Source organism: Mus caroli, chromosome 2 (assembly GCF_900094665.2).
Source record: "Mus caroli chromosome 2, CAROLI_EIJ_v1.1, whole genome shotgun sequence".
Taxonomy (NCBI): domain Eukaryota; kingdom Metazoa; phylum Chordata; class Mammalia; order Rodentia; family Muridae; genus Mus; species Mus caroli.
In genome coordinates, this window is record NC_034571.1 from 28,637,127 (window position 1) to 28,654,701 (window position 17,575).

The window sequence follows — 17,575 nt, forward strand, 5'->3', positions numbered from 1 at the left end:
CCGCCCCACCCCCAGGCTTCTGCACACACAGCTTCGTGGCCTGACCAAGGCCCTAACAGCCCCAGCTCCTGCAGCTTGCACTCTACCACCATGAGCCCTGTGAAGCCTGGATTCCCGACTAGAAATGCTCACCATGGCCTCTGTGCTTCCCTGCAGATGGCTTCTGGCGGTCTGGCATCATGGAGGAGCACCTGCTGGATGCTGTGGTGCCCTTCCTCCCGCTCCAGCGGCATCACGTGCGCCACTGCGTACTCAATGAGCTGGCTCAGTTGGGCCTGGAGCCCAGCGAGGAGGTTGTTCAGGCAGTGCTGGACAGCACCACCTACTTCCCTGAGGAGGAACAGCTCTTCTCCTCCAATGGCTGCAAGACAGTGGCCTCCCGACTCACATTTTTCCTCTGAGAAGCCCAGGTGGCATCGCTGCCTCCTCTGCCTGGTCAGAGCAAACACGAAAGGCCTGGGCAGCTCCTGGAAGAAATCTTTCCTAAGCTGGTTGGCAAGTGGGACCCAGAGCACAACGTTAAGATGAAGAAAGGTGTTGGCCAGGCCAAGGAAGAAAGGTCTAGAAGCATCTTTGCTAAGAACCTCACAGCTGTGCCACTGCCCTGCAGTCTGAGCCTGCGCCTTCTCAATGTGAATGGCAACTCAGGGACGAAGGCTCCTGGCTGCTTCCAGCTGGGGACTCTTACTGGCATGCCTTGTCTGGCTCCTTTCCCAGACCTCAGCCCACAGCCTGTGGCTGGACCCGGCAATCCAGCTAGGCCAGGCTAGCACCTCACAGTTTCACCAAATGGAAGGACTCAAGCTACTACATGGGCCTGAATTTCAAAGTTTTTAATTTTGTACAAGAGAACAGAGATTAAATAAACTTAGCCATGGTATTAGAACATTGACCAAAGTTTCTTACTGTCCTGGGAGGAGGCAGCTTGGCTGAAATCTGTTCATTGCTCAGGAAGGGCTTCATTGGCCCTCTGAGGGAGTAGTTAATTGGCAGAGGTGAGCTTCTGTCTGTCTCCTGGGATCTGTTGGACTTCCTGAGTTAAAAGGTTAGTCAGTTCCAAGAAGCTTTCACTACTGCTGAGATCTGTTGACGAGATCTCACTGACGCTTAAGCTATCAGCAGCCTTGCTGGGCCACGGAGTCTGGCCCGGGGTGTCATTGGCACTCTCACCAATGTCACTATGGGTCGTGCTGTGGGTCGGGCTGGGAGTCTTTGTTACTTTCTGGCTGCTGCGCTGGGCCTTGAGTTTCCAGCCCTGGGCTCGAACAGCCTTAGCTCTTCTGATTCTCTCCTTTACACTCAGGGTAGACCTGGACTTGCTAGGCCTTGGGCCCTCAGGGGCTTCTGTTGTGCTCTGGCTAGGATCCTTGGGATCCTCTGTCTTCTTGGGCTTTGGGCCTTGGGTGGCCTTTTTGGAGTCCCTTTGGCCATAGGCAGGTGTGACCTCAGTGGCATTCTGGGTTAGGTTCTCTGTGACTGCCTGGACGACCTTGGAGCCCCAGGTCAGTTCCTGGCTCTTCTTGGGTGCTGAGAACTGAGGCTTTAGCAGTGTGGACTCAGAGGATGCTATAGCTGTGTGGGAAGAGCTCCTATACTCCTGACTGGTTGACATCTCCGGCCCCGACGTGCTGATGCTCACAACTGGAAAAGTGTGTCAGGAGCAGTCACTGACCTCTCTAGGCGGCTCCGTGAAGACAGAGCTTCCGGACAGCCTCCAGCCCACAACCCTGAGGCCTACCAACTCCCACCTGGCCCACCTTCTCAATTTGTCTGGGCTGTGGGGTGATAAGATGCTGCTCAAACAGTACTGAGTCAGCCTGCCCTCTCTCCGGGCTCTCCCACAGGCCTCTGACTCTATATGCAGCTGATTCCAGCACTTCCTTCAGCTCATGAAGCCCACCCTGACCCTCTGAAGGTCTAACCACATTCTGCCCTCTAAGCCCCGCTCCCATTTACCCAGCCGGCTGCTCTCCCTTCCATCCACGCACCCCCTACCACACACACACACACAGCTGACTTAGCAGTCACTTCCTGGGGCCAGGACTGAGTCAGTCACTCATCACCAGTGGTTGGTACAGGCCTACCTTGGGGAATGTGGGCCACCACAGGTTAGGGGATGATAACCAAATGAAAGGAAGGGGACTAATACTGGCCCCTTCCACCAAGAAGCACTGGGAACAGCCTTTTCTGTCGATGTCACCCCACACCAGGGGCACTAGAGAGCAGCCTTCTTGCTTTGCTCTTTTATCCCTTCTTGGCTGGTGATAGCAAAAGTGGGAGTCAAAACCTGTTGGATATGTATGAGGTGTGTACTTAGTTCAGGGACATATTGAGGAGAAGAGAGAAAGAACGGGCCTTGAAAGGAGAGGCAGAAATAGTAACAACTGGGAAGGGCCTGAAGGTGATGGTGGGACTGTGAAAAGCAGCCTGTTTTCTGGTCGAGCTGGATTCAAACCCTGAAGACCCAGCAGATTAATCTGCAAGGGACAGAGGCCTCTTCTCCATGCTCCCAGACATAGGCTCCTGGCATGAGGACCCAGCTCCATCATTCTGTGGCCATCAGTCATGTAGGCTGTCCAGACTCCTCCCCCACAGTTACCCAGAAACAGCAAGGTAGCCCAGCCTACTATAAAAGGGGCTGCTTGACCCCTCCTCTCTCTCTTGCTTCTCTTGCTTTCGCTCTAGCCCTCTTGCTCCCTCTCCCTCTTTCCCTTCTTCCCTCTCTCCACATGGCCTGGCTGTCCTCTGCCTCCTCTCTCTCTCTCTCTCTCTCTCTCTCTCTCTCTCTCTCTCTCTCTCTCTCTCTCTTTCTTTCTCTCTCTGTCTGTCTCTCTCTGCTTTTCTACAATAAAGCTCTAAAACCATGGACTGTCTGTTCATTGAGACCTGCCATGTTGGAGGGAGCAATAGGCCGTCCCTTAAAGAGCCGCATTTAATCTCCCGTGGGAAGGCCTCCCAACGTTACCAGCCACCAGACCGGACCAAAGACTCTCACCCAAGTGGGAACCACCCAGCGCCTTCTCCCCCTGCCCTTTCTCTGTTCAGCCCTGGGGCTGACTGAGCCGCCCCCAGGGCCCCCAATTCTTTCTCAGCTCTTCTGCGGTGTCCAGCGACGTCCTATGATGCCCAAGGGCTAGAATCTGTTGTCCCTGGACTATGTGAGACCCAGGGACCCCAGACCGCTCCCTCTCCACCCCTGAGGACTGAGGTTCCGTGGCTTCCCACAGCCAGGCGCACACCTGGCAGCATTGAGAGCACAAGGCAGGACTCCGGTCATCTCTCCCACCCCTTTTACTTCCCCATACCTGGTGCCCAAAAGGTGACTGGTCCCTGCCCTGTGCTGGCCATCATCCCACTAAGTCCCCACCACATCCCTTGGGGTTGGGACAAAGCTGTCCAGAGCAGAACCTTAGGACATGCTCAGTACTTGGCTTCTCTGTTGCTTTCTGCTAGGCTTAGCAGGAACAGCAAGGACTTACTGCTAAAGACGGAGCCTGAGGAGGTCTGGTCCACATAGCTGTCTGTCAGGGATGTCCTTCTGCGAGCGGTTTTCACCTATAGCAAGAATCAGGCTGGGGAGCTGCAGACTGGTAGACTCCTGCACCCACACTCAGATGCTTGCAAGGTTACAGGACAGTCTAGCCATTTTTTTTTCCTAAGACAGGGTTTCCCTGTGTAACCCAGGCTGTCCTGGAACTTCTTAAGACTAGGCTGATCTGGAACTCAGGGATCTCCCTGTCTGTGCCTCCCTAGTGCCAGGATTAAAGACGTGTGACCTCCACACAACTAGCAGTCATTTTAAAAAGGGGTTTATTTTCTACTTGTTTGTTTGTTTGTTTGTTTGTTTTTGTTTCCTGAGACAGGCTTTCTCTGTGTAGCCCTGGCTGTCCTGGAACTCACTCTGTAGACCAGGCTGGCCTTGAACTCAGAAATTCGCCTGCCTCTGCCTCCCAAGTGCTGGGATTAAAGCCGTGTGCCAGGGCTGGTGAGATGGCTCAGTGGGTAAGAGCACCCGACTGCTCTTCCGAAGGTCCAGAGTTCAAATCCCAGCAACCACATGGTGGCTCACAACCATCTGCAACGAGATCTGGCACCCTCTTCTGGAGTGTCTGAAGACAGCTACAGTGTACTTACATATAATAAANAAANAAATCTTTAAAAAAAAAAAAAAAAGGCGTGTGCCACCACTGCCCAGCTTCTTTTCTACTTTTTAAGATGTGTATGCATGAGTGTTTGTGTGTACAGCAGAATACAAGTGCCTACAAAGGTCAGAAGAGGGCATCGGAGAGATGGAGCTGGAGTTCCAGGCATTTGTGAGCAGCTCAGTGTAGGTGCTGGAAACCAAACGCAGGTCCTCTACAAAGGCGGTATTGACTTAGCCACTGAGCCATAGCTTCTCCCAACCCATTTTGATGTTGTTGTTTTGTTGTGCTGTTTTGTTGTGTTTTTCCAATCGAACATTCTTTCTCCCCGTTTAAGAGTTCTTCACAGAGACTTGGTTAGGATGGGTGGGAAGGCCAAGAGGCTAAGACTGCAGGCAGGGCATTTAGCCAGGTCAGATAGCCATCCTACCCTAGAGAGGTAGAACATTGGTTCACATGGGGCCAGGCTTCTGTAAACTAAAGCGCCGAGGCCCGGGAAACGCAAGTTAGGAACTGAGATGTCTCTTCCTCACCACACACTCTTTCATTCACCGGGGGGCTACTTCTGCTATGCCTGTTTCATAGTGCGGAGAACCAAGTCTCTGAGCACTGACGTAGTCGCCTGCTGAGGAGGGAGGAAGCTTTGTACCCAGCAGGCCTGGTGGCCTCCTGCACCCGTGATCACATCTGTGGCTGGGGAGAAAAGGTGAAGCTGACAGGTACCTGCTAGGCCAGCTATGGAGTTGGGCCCACCTCAGTTTATCTCACAGAGAGAGGATGCTCACAGCGACGTCAGGGCCACGCATGTTCTTTCCTATGAATGTGAACTAGGGAGGGCACCGGGGCAGCTCTCACTACAGCTGCGTGACCCTTATAAATGTAACACTTAGGGAAAGGACCCAGAGATCACATAGAGAGTTAGGAATTGGGGCAGCCTTGTGCAGAAGTTGGGGGTGGGTCAGGAGTCTAAGAGGGTGCATGCCCAAACAGCCTTCTGGGAGCTGAGAATGTGTTAACTTGGGTGTTGAGGCCATAGCACACTCCATTTGTGAAAATTCAGCTATCCCTTCACTTGTGCACTTAAAAATGGGTGTGGTGGCTCATGTCTGTAGGTCCATCACTTTTAAGGCAAGGGGACTGCTGTCAGTTTGAGGCCAGCCTAAGCTACATAAGTTCTAGGTCAGTTGAGTTACATAGCAAGACACTGTCTCGAAAACAAATGTGTGTGTGTGTGTGTGTGTGTGTGTGTGCGTGCGTGTGTGTGTAGGGGTTACACACCTTTTATCCTGGCCCTAGGGATGTAGAGGCAGGCAGATTTCTGTGAGTTTAAAGCCAGCTTTGTCTATATAGTGAATTCCAGGCAAGCTAGGGCTATGTAGTAAGACCCTGTTGGGAAAAGCAATACTAACAGACAGGGAAGATGTGTGGGTCAAGCACCTGCTATGCAAGCCTGAGTGCCTGAGCTGACATTCCCAGCACACACACGTAACCTGGATTGGCTATGTGCACCTTAGCCCTGGCACTGTCATGGAGAGGAGGAAGTGGAGACAGGAGGTTTCCGAGGCCGCCTTAGTCTCAATAAGGCAGAAAATGATAGGGAAGGAAGGACACCTAACATCCCCCTGAGGCCTCCACATGGGCCACGTCCTGCACAGACAACACACCTACAGCACGAGCCATCCGCTCCCCCCCCCCCCCCCCCCCCCCCCGCTCCAGTGTATTCTCTATGCTAGACAATGGAAAGACCATAGGGCCAGTTTAGTAAGGAGGGCAAGGCAGACCCTGAGCAGGCTCTGATCATGCATAGGCACAGGTCCCAGTGTCCCGAGCAGAGTCTGATCATGCACAATCACAGGGCCACCCTTACTTCTAGGTCTCCATCTCAGACGAGGGTAGGGCAGGCTCACATTAGACTCCAGGAGCCTCAGGCCTTCCACTTACCTTTTTTTCCTCTGCCAGCTGTGGAGCCTGGTAAAGAGTCACTTCCTCCTCAGGGGTCCCAAGAAGTTCCTGCTTCCATAACTTCACCAGGACTTGGGCTTTCCTGCGTTCCAATAACCGCTGCCTGTCAAGTAAGTTATGGTCCCGGGGCCCTTTATCAGTCTCTGGAATCTGAACTGCTGTCCCCAGAGACCAGGCAGTGCAAGCCCTACAGAACAGCTGGGCCAGAGGCGTTCTGAGTCCCCACCAGTTCCTACCCTTGGCCACAAGTATCCGTTCCACACACAAGCTTACACCACAGTGCTCTGAGGGTAGATGTTCTTCGGCCCATTTTCTATCATCCGACTTAGCTGGAGCTTGGCCAGTTCGGCCACTTGGGACTTAAGCACGTTCTCCACAGTCATGCTAGGAAAGAGGGTGTTCATCACTGCAGCCATCTGCCAGAGTCGGAACAGTGCACAGAAGGTTAGTGCCACCGTGACCTCGGAGGAACACAGGAGGCCTCCGTAGACTTCCTAAGCTAGGGCCTTTTAACCCAGGAGGAGGAGAGCATGAGCAATGGACAGTTCCCCAGTGGGGAACTGGACAGGACAGGGACTGCTTCTGAACAACAGAGCCTGAGTCTCACTGCACCCGAGGGGCGGGAGGGGGAAGGTAACATCAGTGAGGAGGAGGGCTAGTAGGGGGAGCAGCTCAATGCCACCAGTCTCTCTCGGGGACAGGATAAGAGCCTCTCTGGCTCGTCAGGAGCCCACCTTGGGATACTCGGGATTGAGAAGCAGAACAGTAGCGACATCCAGGCGGGCCCCCAGAATGTTCTGCAGGAACTGTCGGCACTTGGCCCGGTGCAGGTAGTACTGTGGTTTCTGAGGGCTGTGCCTTATGGCCTCCGAGAAGTGCTCCTCTGCTGTCTGGAACTGCCTGAGGGATATGCCCAAGGCTGCCATGAACCTCCAGGAAAGATGGTGGCTACAGGCCAAGGAGGGAAAGTAGGGGGCCCCACTCCTGGTCGCCTTTGCCCACCCACTTCTGTCTCTTCTTGATGGACCTGACAGTTGAGTACTATAACTTTGGTATACCCTAATTTTTTTGTTTTATTTAAAATTTTTGAGGGCTGGTGAGATGGCTCAGTGGGTAAGAGCACCCGACTGCTCTTCCAAAGGTCCAGAGTTCAAATCCCAGCAACCACATGGTGGCTCACAACCATCCGTAACAAGATCTGGCGCCCTCTTCTGGAGTGTCTGAAGACAGCTACAGTGTACTTACATATAATAAATAAATAAATCTTAAAAAAAATAATAAAATTTTTGAGATAGGGTCTCCCTATATAGGCCTGACTTTACTGCAACTCAATATGTAGACCAGGCTAGCCTTGAACTCTTAAAGATCCGCCTGCTTCTGCCTTCCAAGTAGCATGGCCCTAACATTTACAACTGTATGGCTGTTTTGCCTGCAAGTATGTTTGTTCACCATCTGCATGCGTAATCAATCACTTGGAACTGGGATAGCAGATAACTGAGTGGCCTCGTGGGTGCTGGAAACCAATCTAAGTCTTTAGAGGGAGGCTAGTTGGGAGGGTAGGTAGGCCTTGAAAATAACATTCTGAATCACACATGCATGAATATTTAATTTTTTTCATTAAAAAGCTTAATTTACTAAAATAATCAAATTATTTTTGTGTGAAGATGTGAATAAAATCTCTGTCCAGAAGACAACTCTGGCTTCGGGTGAGCCCCGCCCCCCCCGCCCCCAGCACTGCCCTTAGCCACGCCCTCCCCAGCCACGCCCCCTGACACCTGACACCTGCCTGTGACGCACCTGTGTTTCTGCTGGCAGAAGCCCATCTTCTCCTGCAGCACACCCATGCGCAAGTTGGCTCCTTCATCCAGCGGGCTCAGGGCCAGCGCTTGCTTGTAGTCAGCCTCCGCGAAGGCCAGGTTGCCCAGCTGGAAGAAGCAATCTAGGAGCCGAGGGTGAAGTTTGAGTGCATCCCCAACTCCCTGAGCAAAGCTAGGGCCCAGCCTGGACTCCTCGGGCAGTTAGCAGGGGCCTAACCGCCCGCCACCCAGCTCACCCCCACGGTTGATGTACAAGCCCTTCTCATTCTGCTCGTCTCTGATAGCCTTGTTCAGCAGCAGCACGCCCTCCTGATAGGCACCATGGTTGTAGCAGTGCACAGCAAAGTCATTGTAAGTCAGCAGCAGCTGGCGCTGCGCCTGCTTCACTAGGTTGTCCTGGGTGTCAGTCACCATGTCCATTGCCTTCAGGAAGTCTTCCACAGCATGGTCAAATTGCTGGAGCCGTCTACGCAAGGTGCCCCTATCGTATTGCAGGACAGGTAGCAGGGAGGGACACGAGAACTAAAGCAATCCATTTGACTAGAAGGCTACTGTCCACCCTGGACCTTCTGACCCCATGGCCTTTGACTGTATTCATAAACTCTGCCTCAAACCCTAGATCTGTCCTCTGGGGCTGGCCTGAGATTGCTACTTAGATAGATAACCTATTCGTCATCTGGATTTGTTATTTCTCAAGGATGGTTTTCCAGTTTGGAAGTGGTATATGTGCTAGCATCTATGTTCAGTATAACTTCATGTACTTAGTTTATGGGAATCTTATGGGTTTCTGGAAATTGAACTCAATCAAGCTGACAGATTTGTTCAGCAAGCTACTTTACCTGCTGAGCCATCACATGCCCCTGTTCAGGCCTTTTTGTATACATACTTTAGCCAACTATCTAGATGAGAAAATCCAGGATTAGGGAGATTGAATGGCACCAAATCCTTGGGGGACCAGATACAATCTCTACTCTCATGTCCTCCCAACACAAACGACTCAGCAGGCCTGACTGGAGTCCTAAGATTCCCAGGTTACCATGGAAACCACCTCTATGGTGCCATGACCCCAGTCAAAAGCAGGGAAAGGTTACTAGGGGTTAGAGAGAGAGAGAGACTGAAGTCTGGGAAGGTCGAGAGACCCTCCTGAGACCATGAAGCAGGTCTGCAGGAGGTCCAGCCCCTTTGTACCCCAGTACCGGAAGAAGAAGAAGTTGGGATCCAAGGGATTGTTCTCAATGGCACAGTTGATGCACTTCAGTGCACGGTGCACCTTGCCCTGCACGGCCAGGATGCTGGCATCTTGGAGAGACTGCTTGGCCTGGTCCACCATCTTCTGGAGTAGCCCTTTGGCCTGTGCGTGCAAGGGATCTAGGAGCAAGGCGCTTCGAAGGTCCTGATAGCAGAGCTTGGCCTGCAGGGGTGGAGGGGTGGCACTGTCCCAGTAGGGGGAAGAGGAAGGCAGGCCTCTAGGAAACAGGCTACTCCCACAGCATCCCTCCTGTGTCCCCGGCACCAGCATTACTGTTCTACATTTCTGGCCTCTTGAATAGGCAGTCCCCAGCCTCCACATCAATAGCTCCTTTTCAGGTAGAACTTCGGAGAGGCAGGTCAGCCTTGGTGATTTGTGCTGATCTTATCTCCTAGTAGGAGTCCTGTGGTGAGGGGGCTCTGTGGCCTCATCTCCTGCATCCTTTCTCCACTCCCTAGCCCTCCCACGTACCACAGCAGCTGTGACCAAGGGCTGACCGAGGTCTGGGTATGAGCAGAGACTATCCGCAGGCAAATGCCTTTCACCTGTGTGCAGTATACCCCAGTCAACCATCTTAGCAAGCGCCTCACTGCCCCATGGGTAACTGGTTGGAGGGTAACCTGGGAGGACTGGGGGATGGCTGGGGTGGGCTTGGACTGGAGAACTGACTGGCTGGCCTTGGTCAAGTCACCTCAGGGCCATTTTACTGTTCACCTTCCTTCTAGGGTTCCTGGCAGTCTTGGGGATGAGCCTGGGCAAAGGTCTGGGTTCGGAACAATCCTCCACAGAAGTGGAGGTAGGGATAAATATGAAGAATAGAATCTTGCCTTTGAAGGGGACTTCCACTGAGTCACCTGTGTGACACTACAGCCCAGCCTCTGGCTAGAACCTGCCTGGCCACCCTTACTCAACCACTCCCCATCCTGGCCTGGTTAAATGAAATGAACCTAACCTCCCCCCTCTCATTCTCTCTGGCTCCTCTCCATCTTGTTGGTACCCCACCCCATTTACCTAGACTGCTGCACACTGTTCAGGAACCTCTTCCGCTCCATCAGGACTTTGGACACACTTCCACATCCCCCTCACCCCTTCCTCTAGCACTCTGCCCCCTCCCAGGACCTGTCTGTCCAACTGACAAATTCCATAGCAGCTGGGAGCACCTCCTAGAGGTCAAAGTCTGTTCCAGAGAGTACCCTACTGCGAAGACTGTTCTCTTCTCCCTTTAGGGCCCTGCATCCCCTATCCCCTAGCTGTTCCCTGTATTCTCTGTTCCCATACTCAACAAGCGAGGCAGGAGCTTGAGAACTTGTCCACTGTGCAAGTATGAAAGGGTGGCAAGACGCTGGGCGTGGCAGTGCACACCTTTAATTCCAGCAGAGGCGGTGGATCTGTGAGTTCTAGGTCAGCCAAGGCTACACAGAGAAACCCTGTCTCAAAAACACAAAAGAACCATCCCCCCCCCCAAAAAAAAACTCACCACCACCACCAACAACAACAACAACTCAAAACAGAACAACAAACAGAAAGAAAGGAAGAAAGAAAAGGAAGAAGGAAAGAAAGGAAGGAAGGAAGGCAGGCAAGAGGAAGAAACACGTCCGCTAATGTCTATGGTGTCCTGGATGCCACACAGCTGAGGGCTGGGGACATGGCTCAACTTCCTATCACAGAGTCAGGGCTGAGTGATGAAGGAGGGGAGGGGCCTTAGGTACTGTGTGGAGAGCTGGCCTTGCCTCCTTTATCAACTTGGGACACAGAGGGTCGGTGGTAGGAAGTGCAGCTCGCCTGCTATGCATTCATTACCTTCTGGAAGAAGTTGTAGAGCCGAGCCCTGAGGATGTAGACGTCAGCGCTGGCCCTACCCTGCTTCACCTCCCTAGTGATGAGGGCCAGGCAGTCGTGATACCGCTTGAGGGCCAGCAGGCAGGCCATGCTGGGGGCAGAGGGCAGAGGGCAGAGGGCAGAGGGCATTCAGCCTGGGGCTGTAAGAGGCTGCTGCCAGAAGAAGGCGTGGTGGTGTGAGACACTCACCATCGGTAACTGAAGGAAGCGTTTTGGGGCTGGAGGTCGGAGGCTTGCAGGAAGACACAGAGGGCTTCCTGGAAGTCACACAGCTCATACAGGCACTGGCCCTGAGGAGACACAGCTGTCAGCTCCGCTCAGAACTCCAGCTCTGATGACCTCCACAGGTGGCAGAGGACAGGGAGAGGGACTTGAACAGAGACAGAGACTTCAAGAGACAGAGATGGAAACAGATACAGAGCAGAGAGACACCAAGAATCGTGGAGGAATACAGCAACACAGAGATTCCAGACAGAATGGGGCAGCAGGTGAGGGCGGCGGGGCTCCGGCCAAGGGTCTAGAATTCACACGTGTTCCCCATTTCAGATGAAGGAACCCAGGATCAGGGAGGTGAAGTGACTCGCCACAGGTCACACAGGAAGTGAGCTAGCACGACACAGGCCCTCAACAGTTCTATCAGTTATCTGAATGCCTCGAGGGCTCTCCTGCCTTGTCTGGTATATTTGTCTTATTAACGTTTCACAGTGTAACTCCTGCTGGCCAGGAACCCTGCAACCCAGACAGACCTTGAACGCATGAGAATCTTCCTGCCTCTGTTTCTGGTGTGCAGAGTGTGCAAGCCTGAGCCACCATGTCTGGCCCAATGCTTCTTTTTTATGATGTGCATTTATTCTGTGGTGTGTGGGGGGCAGGCACATGCCGCAGCACACGTGTGAGAGTCATAGCTATCTTGTGGCAGTCTGGTTTCTTCCCACCGTGTGCCTCTCAGCTATCATACGTAGGTAGTCAGGCTTAGAGGCAGATGCTCTTACCTGCTCAGTCGTGTCACTGGCCACCCATGCTTCTTTGTAAGAACTGAGGGGTTTGGTGTTTTGTGGCATTGGTGCTTGGGCTCAGACCCTTTTCTAGGCAAATGGTCTACCACTGTTACACCCAACTCAACGTCTAGCCAATGTCTGACTTTCAAAAGAACTTTCAAAGGACACTGACGGTACTGAGATGACTCAGTGGGTATAGGCACTTCATCATCAGGCCTGCCGATGCCCAGGGCCCACCCACATGGTACAAGGAGACAGCTGACTTCTGCCAATTGTCTTCTGACCTCCCTAGGCACACAGACGCACACAGACACACAAGCACACACGCTCAAGCCAATGTCAAAATAAACGTTAAGCAGTTAAAATCCCACTTAGTACTAGGGACAGTACTCAGAGCCCTCTGTGTGCCAAACTGCCATCCTACCACTGAGTCACACCCCTAATGGACCCACCCAAATTGAATTTAAAATTTAGTTCAGTCATACTTGCCACACTGTAAGGGCTCAACATTTCCATGTGGCCAGTGGTGACCCTATTGGATAGTGTGGGTAGGTCAGAGCCTTACTGCAGACGTTCTAGACACCTCCAGCTAAATTAATAAATCAGCGATGGGGGCAGCTGGTGTAGACAGGCGCACAGACTGGGAGTCCCCAAGAACTCAGATCCTATCCCAGGAAGGCTCCCTGCAGGTGAAGGGCAAGCCAGTAGCTGGGGATAAGGTGAGAAGTCCCCTGTGGGCGGGGCGGCTGAGGCACCTGTAGGTAGAGCACAAAGGCCAGCCGGTCCAGGTACTTGTTATTCCCTGGGTCGTAGGAGTAGGCCCTGCGGAGGTTCTGGAGGGCAGAGGAGAAGTCACAGAGCTGGATGAAGGCCTCAGCACGGAATACATAGAAGTCTACCTAAAGGCAAAGAGACCCTGGCTGTTATTTTCTCTCCAACTTCTTCCCTTCCAGGTGGCTCCAGAATCTGATGGTCCTGGGAGGAAGGGCTAAGCAGGTTTGACAGTGACAGGGGTGGGGGGGACTTATGCCCAGCCAGTTGCTCCCTGGGACCCACTCTGACTCTCCTCTTACCAGTTTGGGGTCCAGGTGGAGGGCACGGGAGAAGAACAGCACAGACATCTCCCAGTCCTCTTGTAGGAGGCACTGATGGCCTTGGTTATAGCTGTGAGGACAGGACAGGACAGGCAGTGGATCTGGTATTGATCTGGGACCAGTCCAGGACCTTCTCAGGGCTAGAATGGGGTATGCAGGAGGGAGGGCTGAGGTAAAGAGGCTGCAAAAGCCATCAGAGCTCCACAGAGGCCAGGCTGACCTTCCTGGAGCTCTTCCAGGGCATCAGCCCCTTATCTCTCTACCCTCGCTGTTCACTGAGACCCGGAGAGGGATAGCAGCCAGCTTGCAGCTGAACCCGGTGTTAATAATGGTTTTGCAGAGTAGGAACCTGGAGCTGGGGACAAAGAAGTCACTCACTACTCTCTGACTTTGGCAGGAACCGTTGACCCTATCATCCTTCGTTTTGTAGTATCTGTCATAACATAGAACACATGACTGGTCCCAAAGATGCGTCGCAGGATCCTCTCTGGGGCTTCAGGAACCTTTAGCTTTGGAGTTTTCTGGGAACGGGCACTGTGAGGCTCCTGGAATTAAACCAGGGGTGGCAGTAAGCTCAGAAGGCCTCAGGAACACTTCCCCCAGGAGCTTTGCCTACTGGAAGAAGTATGAAGAGGCCTCCTGGTAGAAGGCACAACTAGTCTGGGGTTCAACAGCCCCCAGGGCTTCAACATTTCTCTAGCCCTGCCTCTCTCCCTGTCCTGTGGTCAAGGTCAAGGAGCCACTGCACCCTCTGCTCTCCTCTTGGGCTTTGTCTGCTCTCACCTTGTGCTCTAGCTGCTCATCGTTTTCAGACCCTGCTGCACAAGGTTCCTTGTGTCTTCCCCCCTGGGACTCTCACACTCGGCAGGTCACTTTGAGCAAGCACTTCACCTGACTTCTTCCCAGGGCTGCTCACCTCTGTGTGGTCACCCTTCCCATAGTCACCAGTATCGGGGAACCTATGTCTCATCAGTCCTCAAGTTCTGTGTTTCATTCCTCAAAATCTCTCCACTTGGGCTGGGCATGGTAGTGCATACCTTTAATAACCCCGTTCTAGAGCTAGAGGCAGATGGAGTTCTCTGAGTCTATAAAACAAACAAACAAACAAAATCCAAAAACGTTAAAACAACAACAACCTCCCCCCAAAAATCTCTCTGCCCTCTCTCTCCCTTAGGACTGGGAGGCCAGTCACCCTTCTCCCCTCCCACACTACAAATGATGACCTCTGACCTCTCCCAAGTTCCCCTGAAGGGCTTGACTGGCTCTTCCTCAAGCCTTTCTTGCGGCCCCGACCTCTGCCTCGGCTTTCCCCTTCTCAGCCCTCACCTTGCTTCTGTCTGTCATGGCCAGGTTTCTAGGCTGACTTCTGGGCTAAGCATACTCTGAGGTTCCCTATCTCCGTTGTTGCTAGGCACCAGGTTCACGATGCCCATAGGCCCCGCCCACTTGGCACCGCCTCCGAGAGTCACTAGAAACTTAGCAAGGCAAGCCAAGGCCTAAGTCAAGGAAAGAACCTATGGGCAGTGCACGCCGACGCGGGCCAGGGTAGAAACTTAACGAGGTACCAGCCCTCGAGCAAAGGCCAAGCAAAGGCTGGGCCATACAGGGTGACGCGTCGCGGAGGAATGCACTCAGACACTCGCCGGGGCCCGCGACCCGCCCACTTCCGCCCCGCAGAGACATGGCGGACGCCGAACCCGGCCTGGATTGGGCGTCGCTGGACATGTGGTGATGCTATTGGCTTAGGGATGGCTGACGTCAAGGGGCGGGGTCCTGGCTGTGAATGGGAGTCGGCACGTTGAAGTCCGGTCTTTTTAGTCCAGGGATGCGGCGGAGTTGGGCTTTGAGCCGGCAGGTTTCCGAGACTCGGTTCCCCGGGAAGCGGTGGCTGGTGAGTGGGGCGTGGGTGGCTACACAGGGACGCCGGGCTTGGCTCCGCAGCTACGCTTACATTTAAGTGTATGCGTTGTGTGCATGTGCCGTGTGGCTGTCAGAGGGCAACTTGGGCGAGGGTTCTTTCCACCATGTGGATTCTGGGGATCGAACCCAGGTTGTCAGGGTTAGCAGCAACCTGACCTTCCGAACCATCTTTCCGGGATACTTGTCCCTTTTTCTACCTAGTCAAATAGGCGCAATACTAACCGGCTCCAAACTTTTAGTTTTGCTCTTGCACCAGGGAGCGGCATCCTCGGGCTGGTGGGGCCTCCAGGAGTTCCCAGACCCTGGGAATCGCTCCTTCCCAGTACTGTCGCTTCTGTTTCCTGGTCAATGTTTTGGGTCCTGAATGAGTGTTGCCTACAGGTGGCTGGCCTGGGGAACCACGGAATGCCTGGCACCCGGCACAGTGTGGGCATGGCGGTGCTGGGGCAAATAGCAAGGCGACTGGGAGTGGCGGAGAATTGGGCTCGTGACTCGCGCTGTGCTGCTGACCTCGCCCTGGCCCCGCTCGGGGATGCTCAGCTGGTACTGCTCCGGCCACGGCGCCTCATGAACGTCAACGGGCGCAGCGTAGCCCGAGCTGGTGAGTTGTAGGTTTCATGGATAAGAGGGCACAGGGACCAGAGAGAGGGTTCAATTGTGACAAGTGCCTGGTGAGCCCCAATTACTACAGTGAGGGCTTGGGGAAGCCTGTTTACATATGGGGGTTGTTGTGATCCCTCTGAGCAGATATGCAGTAACTAGAGTGTTGTTTCCCCGTGCCAAGCGGAGCTGTTTGGGCTGACTGCGGAGGAGATCTATCTGGTCCATGATGAACTGGACAAGCCGTTGGGAAAGCTGGCTCTGAAGCTGGGGGGCAGCGCAAGGTGAGGCTCTTATGTGCATAGGTTTGGGTAGGGATGCTGGCCTCTGTTGGAGTGGAGTAAGATTATTGAGACTATCTCTATAGGCTGGGCTGCTCTGAAGGAGACCTGGGCAAGGGAATGGAGGAAGGGCACTGCCTCAGAAAGTACTAACTGCTCTTCATATCCCCTCAAGGGGCCATAATGGAGTCCGTTCCTGCATTAGCTGTCTGAACTCCAATGTGAGTCTACCCTTCTGCCCTGCCCTGGGTGGGGGTGGCCAGCATTGGGTCCCCATTGTATCTCACCAATGCATCCTCATTCCCCTGGAACCCTACAGGCAATGCCAAGGCTGCTGGTGGGCATCGGGCGCCCCACACACCCTAATATGGTGGAGAACCATGTTCTGGGCTGTTTCTCCCCAGAGGAGCAGGAGCTACTGTCCCCATTGATGGATCAGGCCACTGACCTGCTCCTGGACCACATCCGTGCTCGAAGCCAGGGACCATTGTCAGGCCTCTAATACCAGTGGATAGATCTACCTGTTTGACTGCCTGCCGGTGCCATGAAGCCAAGACAGGGCCACAGAACTGCAATGACACGAGTGGTACCCAATGTTTATATAACTTCCCTGGGTTTCCCCAGGCCACTTGCAGATTCAAGGAGGGACTGTGGCCACATCAGTCTGTTTCTGCAGCAGCTTGGTCTCCCCGTTCGCTATTTGCGGTGCAGGAAAGGTCTAGGAAGGGTAAACTTTCTGAACTTTTTGAGTGCTCCAGATGGGTAGATCTGCAAGATTAAAGATACGAACTTGACATCGGAAGCTTCCTGTGGGGTTAGGCACCAGTGGGCAGGGACAAGAGGGGCTGGCAAACCCTATTCCTAAGGGACCGTGGGTATAATGCTTTAGCCTTTTCCCATTGGGCCGTTTTCTAGGTGGGGAGGATCAAAGAGATTCCACCATATCCCTGAGGCCACCCAACTATAGCCTGGCAGAACCAGGGACAGCTGTCAGCTTGCTGTGCCTAGGGTCCCTGGCACCCCTACCTCATTTGTGTTCTGGCAGATCCCCATTCGGGTGACATAGGAGAGGGGCCTGAGATCCTGGGGTTTGAGTGGGATGCGGACCGGACGCCGAGGCACCAGCCCAAGATCCCCTGGCTTGTAGGTTGTGATGGTCGAGAGCTGCTGCAGCAGAGACACAGCCCCTTCCTTGGATGTCTGGGTGATGCGTTGGCTGTGGAGAGGGATCCAGGGTCATCCCCTCCATCCTCACAAGAGGAAAAATATTGGAGAGCCAGGGTCTGCTGAGGCCCCCATAGGGCTATCTGCTCACCTCTCTTTGGATAGGCCCTGGGGCTGCTTGTCCTGGTGGGAACCCATGTCCGGCTGTGTTTTCAAAACCACCCCTGAGCTGAGCAAAACCAGCAGTTGCTGCAGCAGCTCCTTGCGCTGCAGTTGGAACACCACGTCAAAGTCACCGTCCTCCGCCTCTGTTCGCATCTGTTGGTGTGATATGAGGTGGGTTAAATCACCACAGGGGCCCAGATACCCACCCTCCTCCACATGAGATTCTCCAGGGCCTGCTTTCTCAGTGCACCTGGTTTGTGTGGAACACAAGTTACTATCAGGCTGGGAAGACTGAGGCTTGGAGCTCTCTAGAGCCCTCTCGTTGGAGCTTTTTTTTTTTTTTT

At 53.7% G+C, this 17,575-nt stretch overlaps 3 protein-coding genes across 5 annotated transcripts in view; 1 reads left to right on the forward strand and 2 right to left on the reverse strand.

Annotated features, from left to right (window-relative positions):
• Ttc16 (tetratricopeptide repeat domain 16) overlaps nucleotides 1–14,730 on the reverse strand; it is a 20,242-nt gene extending 5,512 nt beyond the window's left edge. The window contains exons 1-15 of one of the 3 annotated variants that reach the window (XM_021152331.1): nucleotides 14,428–14,730; nucleotides 14,139–14,186; nucleotides 13,480–13,646; nucleotides 13,081–13,171; nucleotides 12,763–12,906; nucleotides 11,199–11,299; nucleotides 10,971–11,100; nucleotides 9,118–9,332; nucleotides 8,158–8,402; nucleotides 7,902–8,043; nucleotides 6,839–7,004; nucleotides 6,378–6,520; nucleotides 6,084–6,207; nucleotides 3,480–3,555; nucleotides 819–1,641 (exon numbers count right to left, since the gene is read on the reverse strand). In XM_021152331.1, the coding sequence (XP_021007990.1) occupies nucleotides 983–1,641; nucleotides 3,480–3,555; nucleotides 6,084–6,207; nucleotides 6,378–6,520; nucleotides 6,839–7,004; nucleotides 7,902–8,043; nucleotides 8,158–8,402; nucleotides 9,118–9,332; nucleotides 10,971–11,100; nucleotides 11,199–11,299; nucleotides 12,763–12,906; nucleotides 13,081–13,171; nucleotides 13,480–13,646; nucleotides 14,139–14,186; nucleotides 14,428–14,445 (2,469 nt within the window). In that variant the 5' untranslated portion in view covers nucleotides 14,446–14,730 and the 3' untranslated portion in view covers nucleotides 819–982. Of the gene's footprint in view, nucleotides 1–818; nucleotides 1,642–3,479; nucleotides 3,556–6,083; nucleotides 6,208–6,377; nucleotides 6,521–6,838; nucleotides 7,005–7,901; nucleotides 8,044–8,157; nucleotides 8,403–9,117; nucleotides 9,333–10,970; nucleotides 11,101–11,198; nucleotides 11,300–12,762; nucleotides 12,907–13,080; nucleotides 13,172–13,479; nucleotides 13,647–14,138; nucleotides 14,187–14,427 lie in introns of those variants that run through there. The other 2 variants (XM_021152349.1, XM_021152340.2) reach the window with 2 other exon arrangements.
• A 162-nt stretch (nucleotides 14,731–14,892) lies between these two features.
• Nucleotides 14,893–16,696, forward strand: Ptrh1 (peptidyl-tRNA hydrolase 1 homolog). Its single transcript, XM_021154387.1, has 5 exons — nucleotides 14,893–14,992; nucleotides 15,403–15,622; nucleotides 15,806–15,905; nucleotides 16,078–16,123; nucleotides 16,222–16,696. Exons 1-5 carry the CDS (start codon nucleotides 14,927–14,929, stop codon nucleotides 16,402–16,404), a joined length of 615 nt encoding a protein of 204 aa, XP_021010046.1. The 5' UTR covers nucleotides 14,893–14,926; the 3' UTR covers nucleotides 16,405–16,696.
• Nucleotides 16,485–17,575, reverse strand: part of Cfap157 (cilia and flagella associated protein 157) — a 7,231-nt gene continuing 6,140 nt past the window's right edge. The window contains exons 7-9 of the mRNA XM_021154381.1: nucleotides 17,218–17,384; nucleotides 16,929–17,118; nucleotides 16,485–16,670 (exon numbers count right to left, since the gene is read on the reverse strand). Coding sequence (XP_021010040.1) covers nucleotides 16,599–16,670; nucleotides 16,929–17,118; nucleotides 17,218–17,384 — 429 coding nt within the window. The 3' untranslated portion in view covers nucleotides 16,485–16,598. The remainder of the gene's footprint in view (nucleotides 16,671–16,928; nucleotides 17,119–17,217; nucleotides 17,385–17,575) is intronic.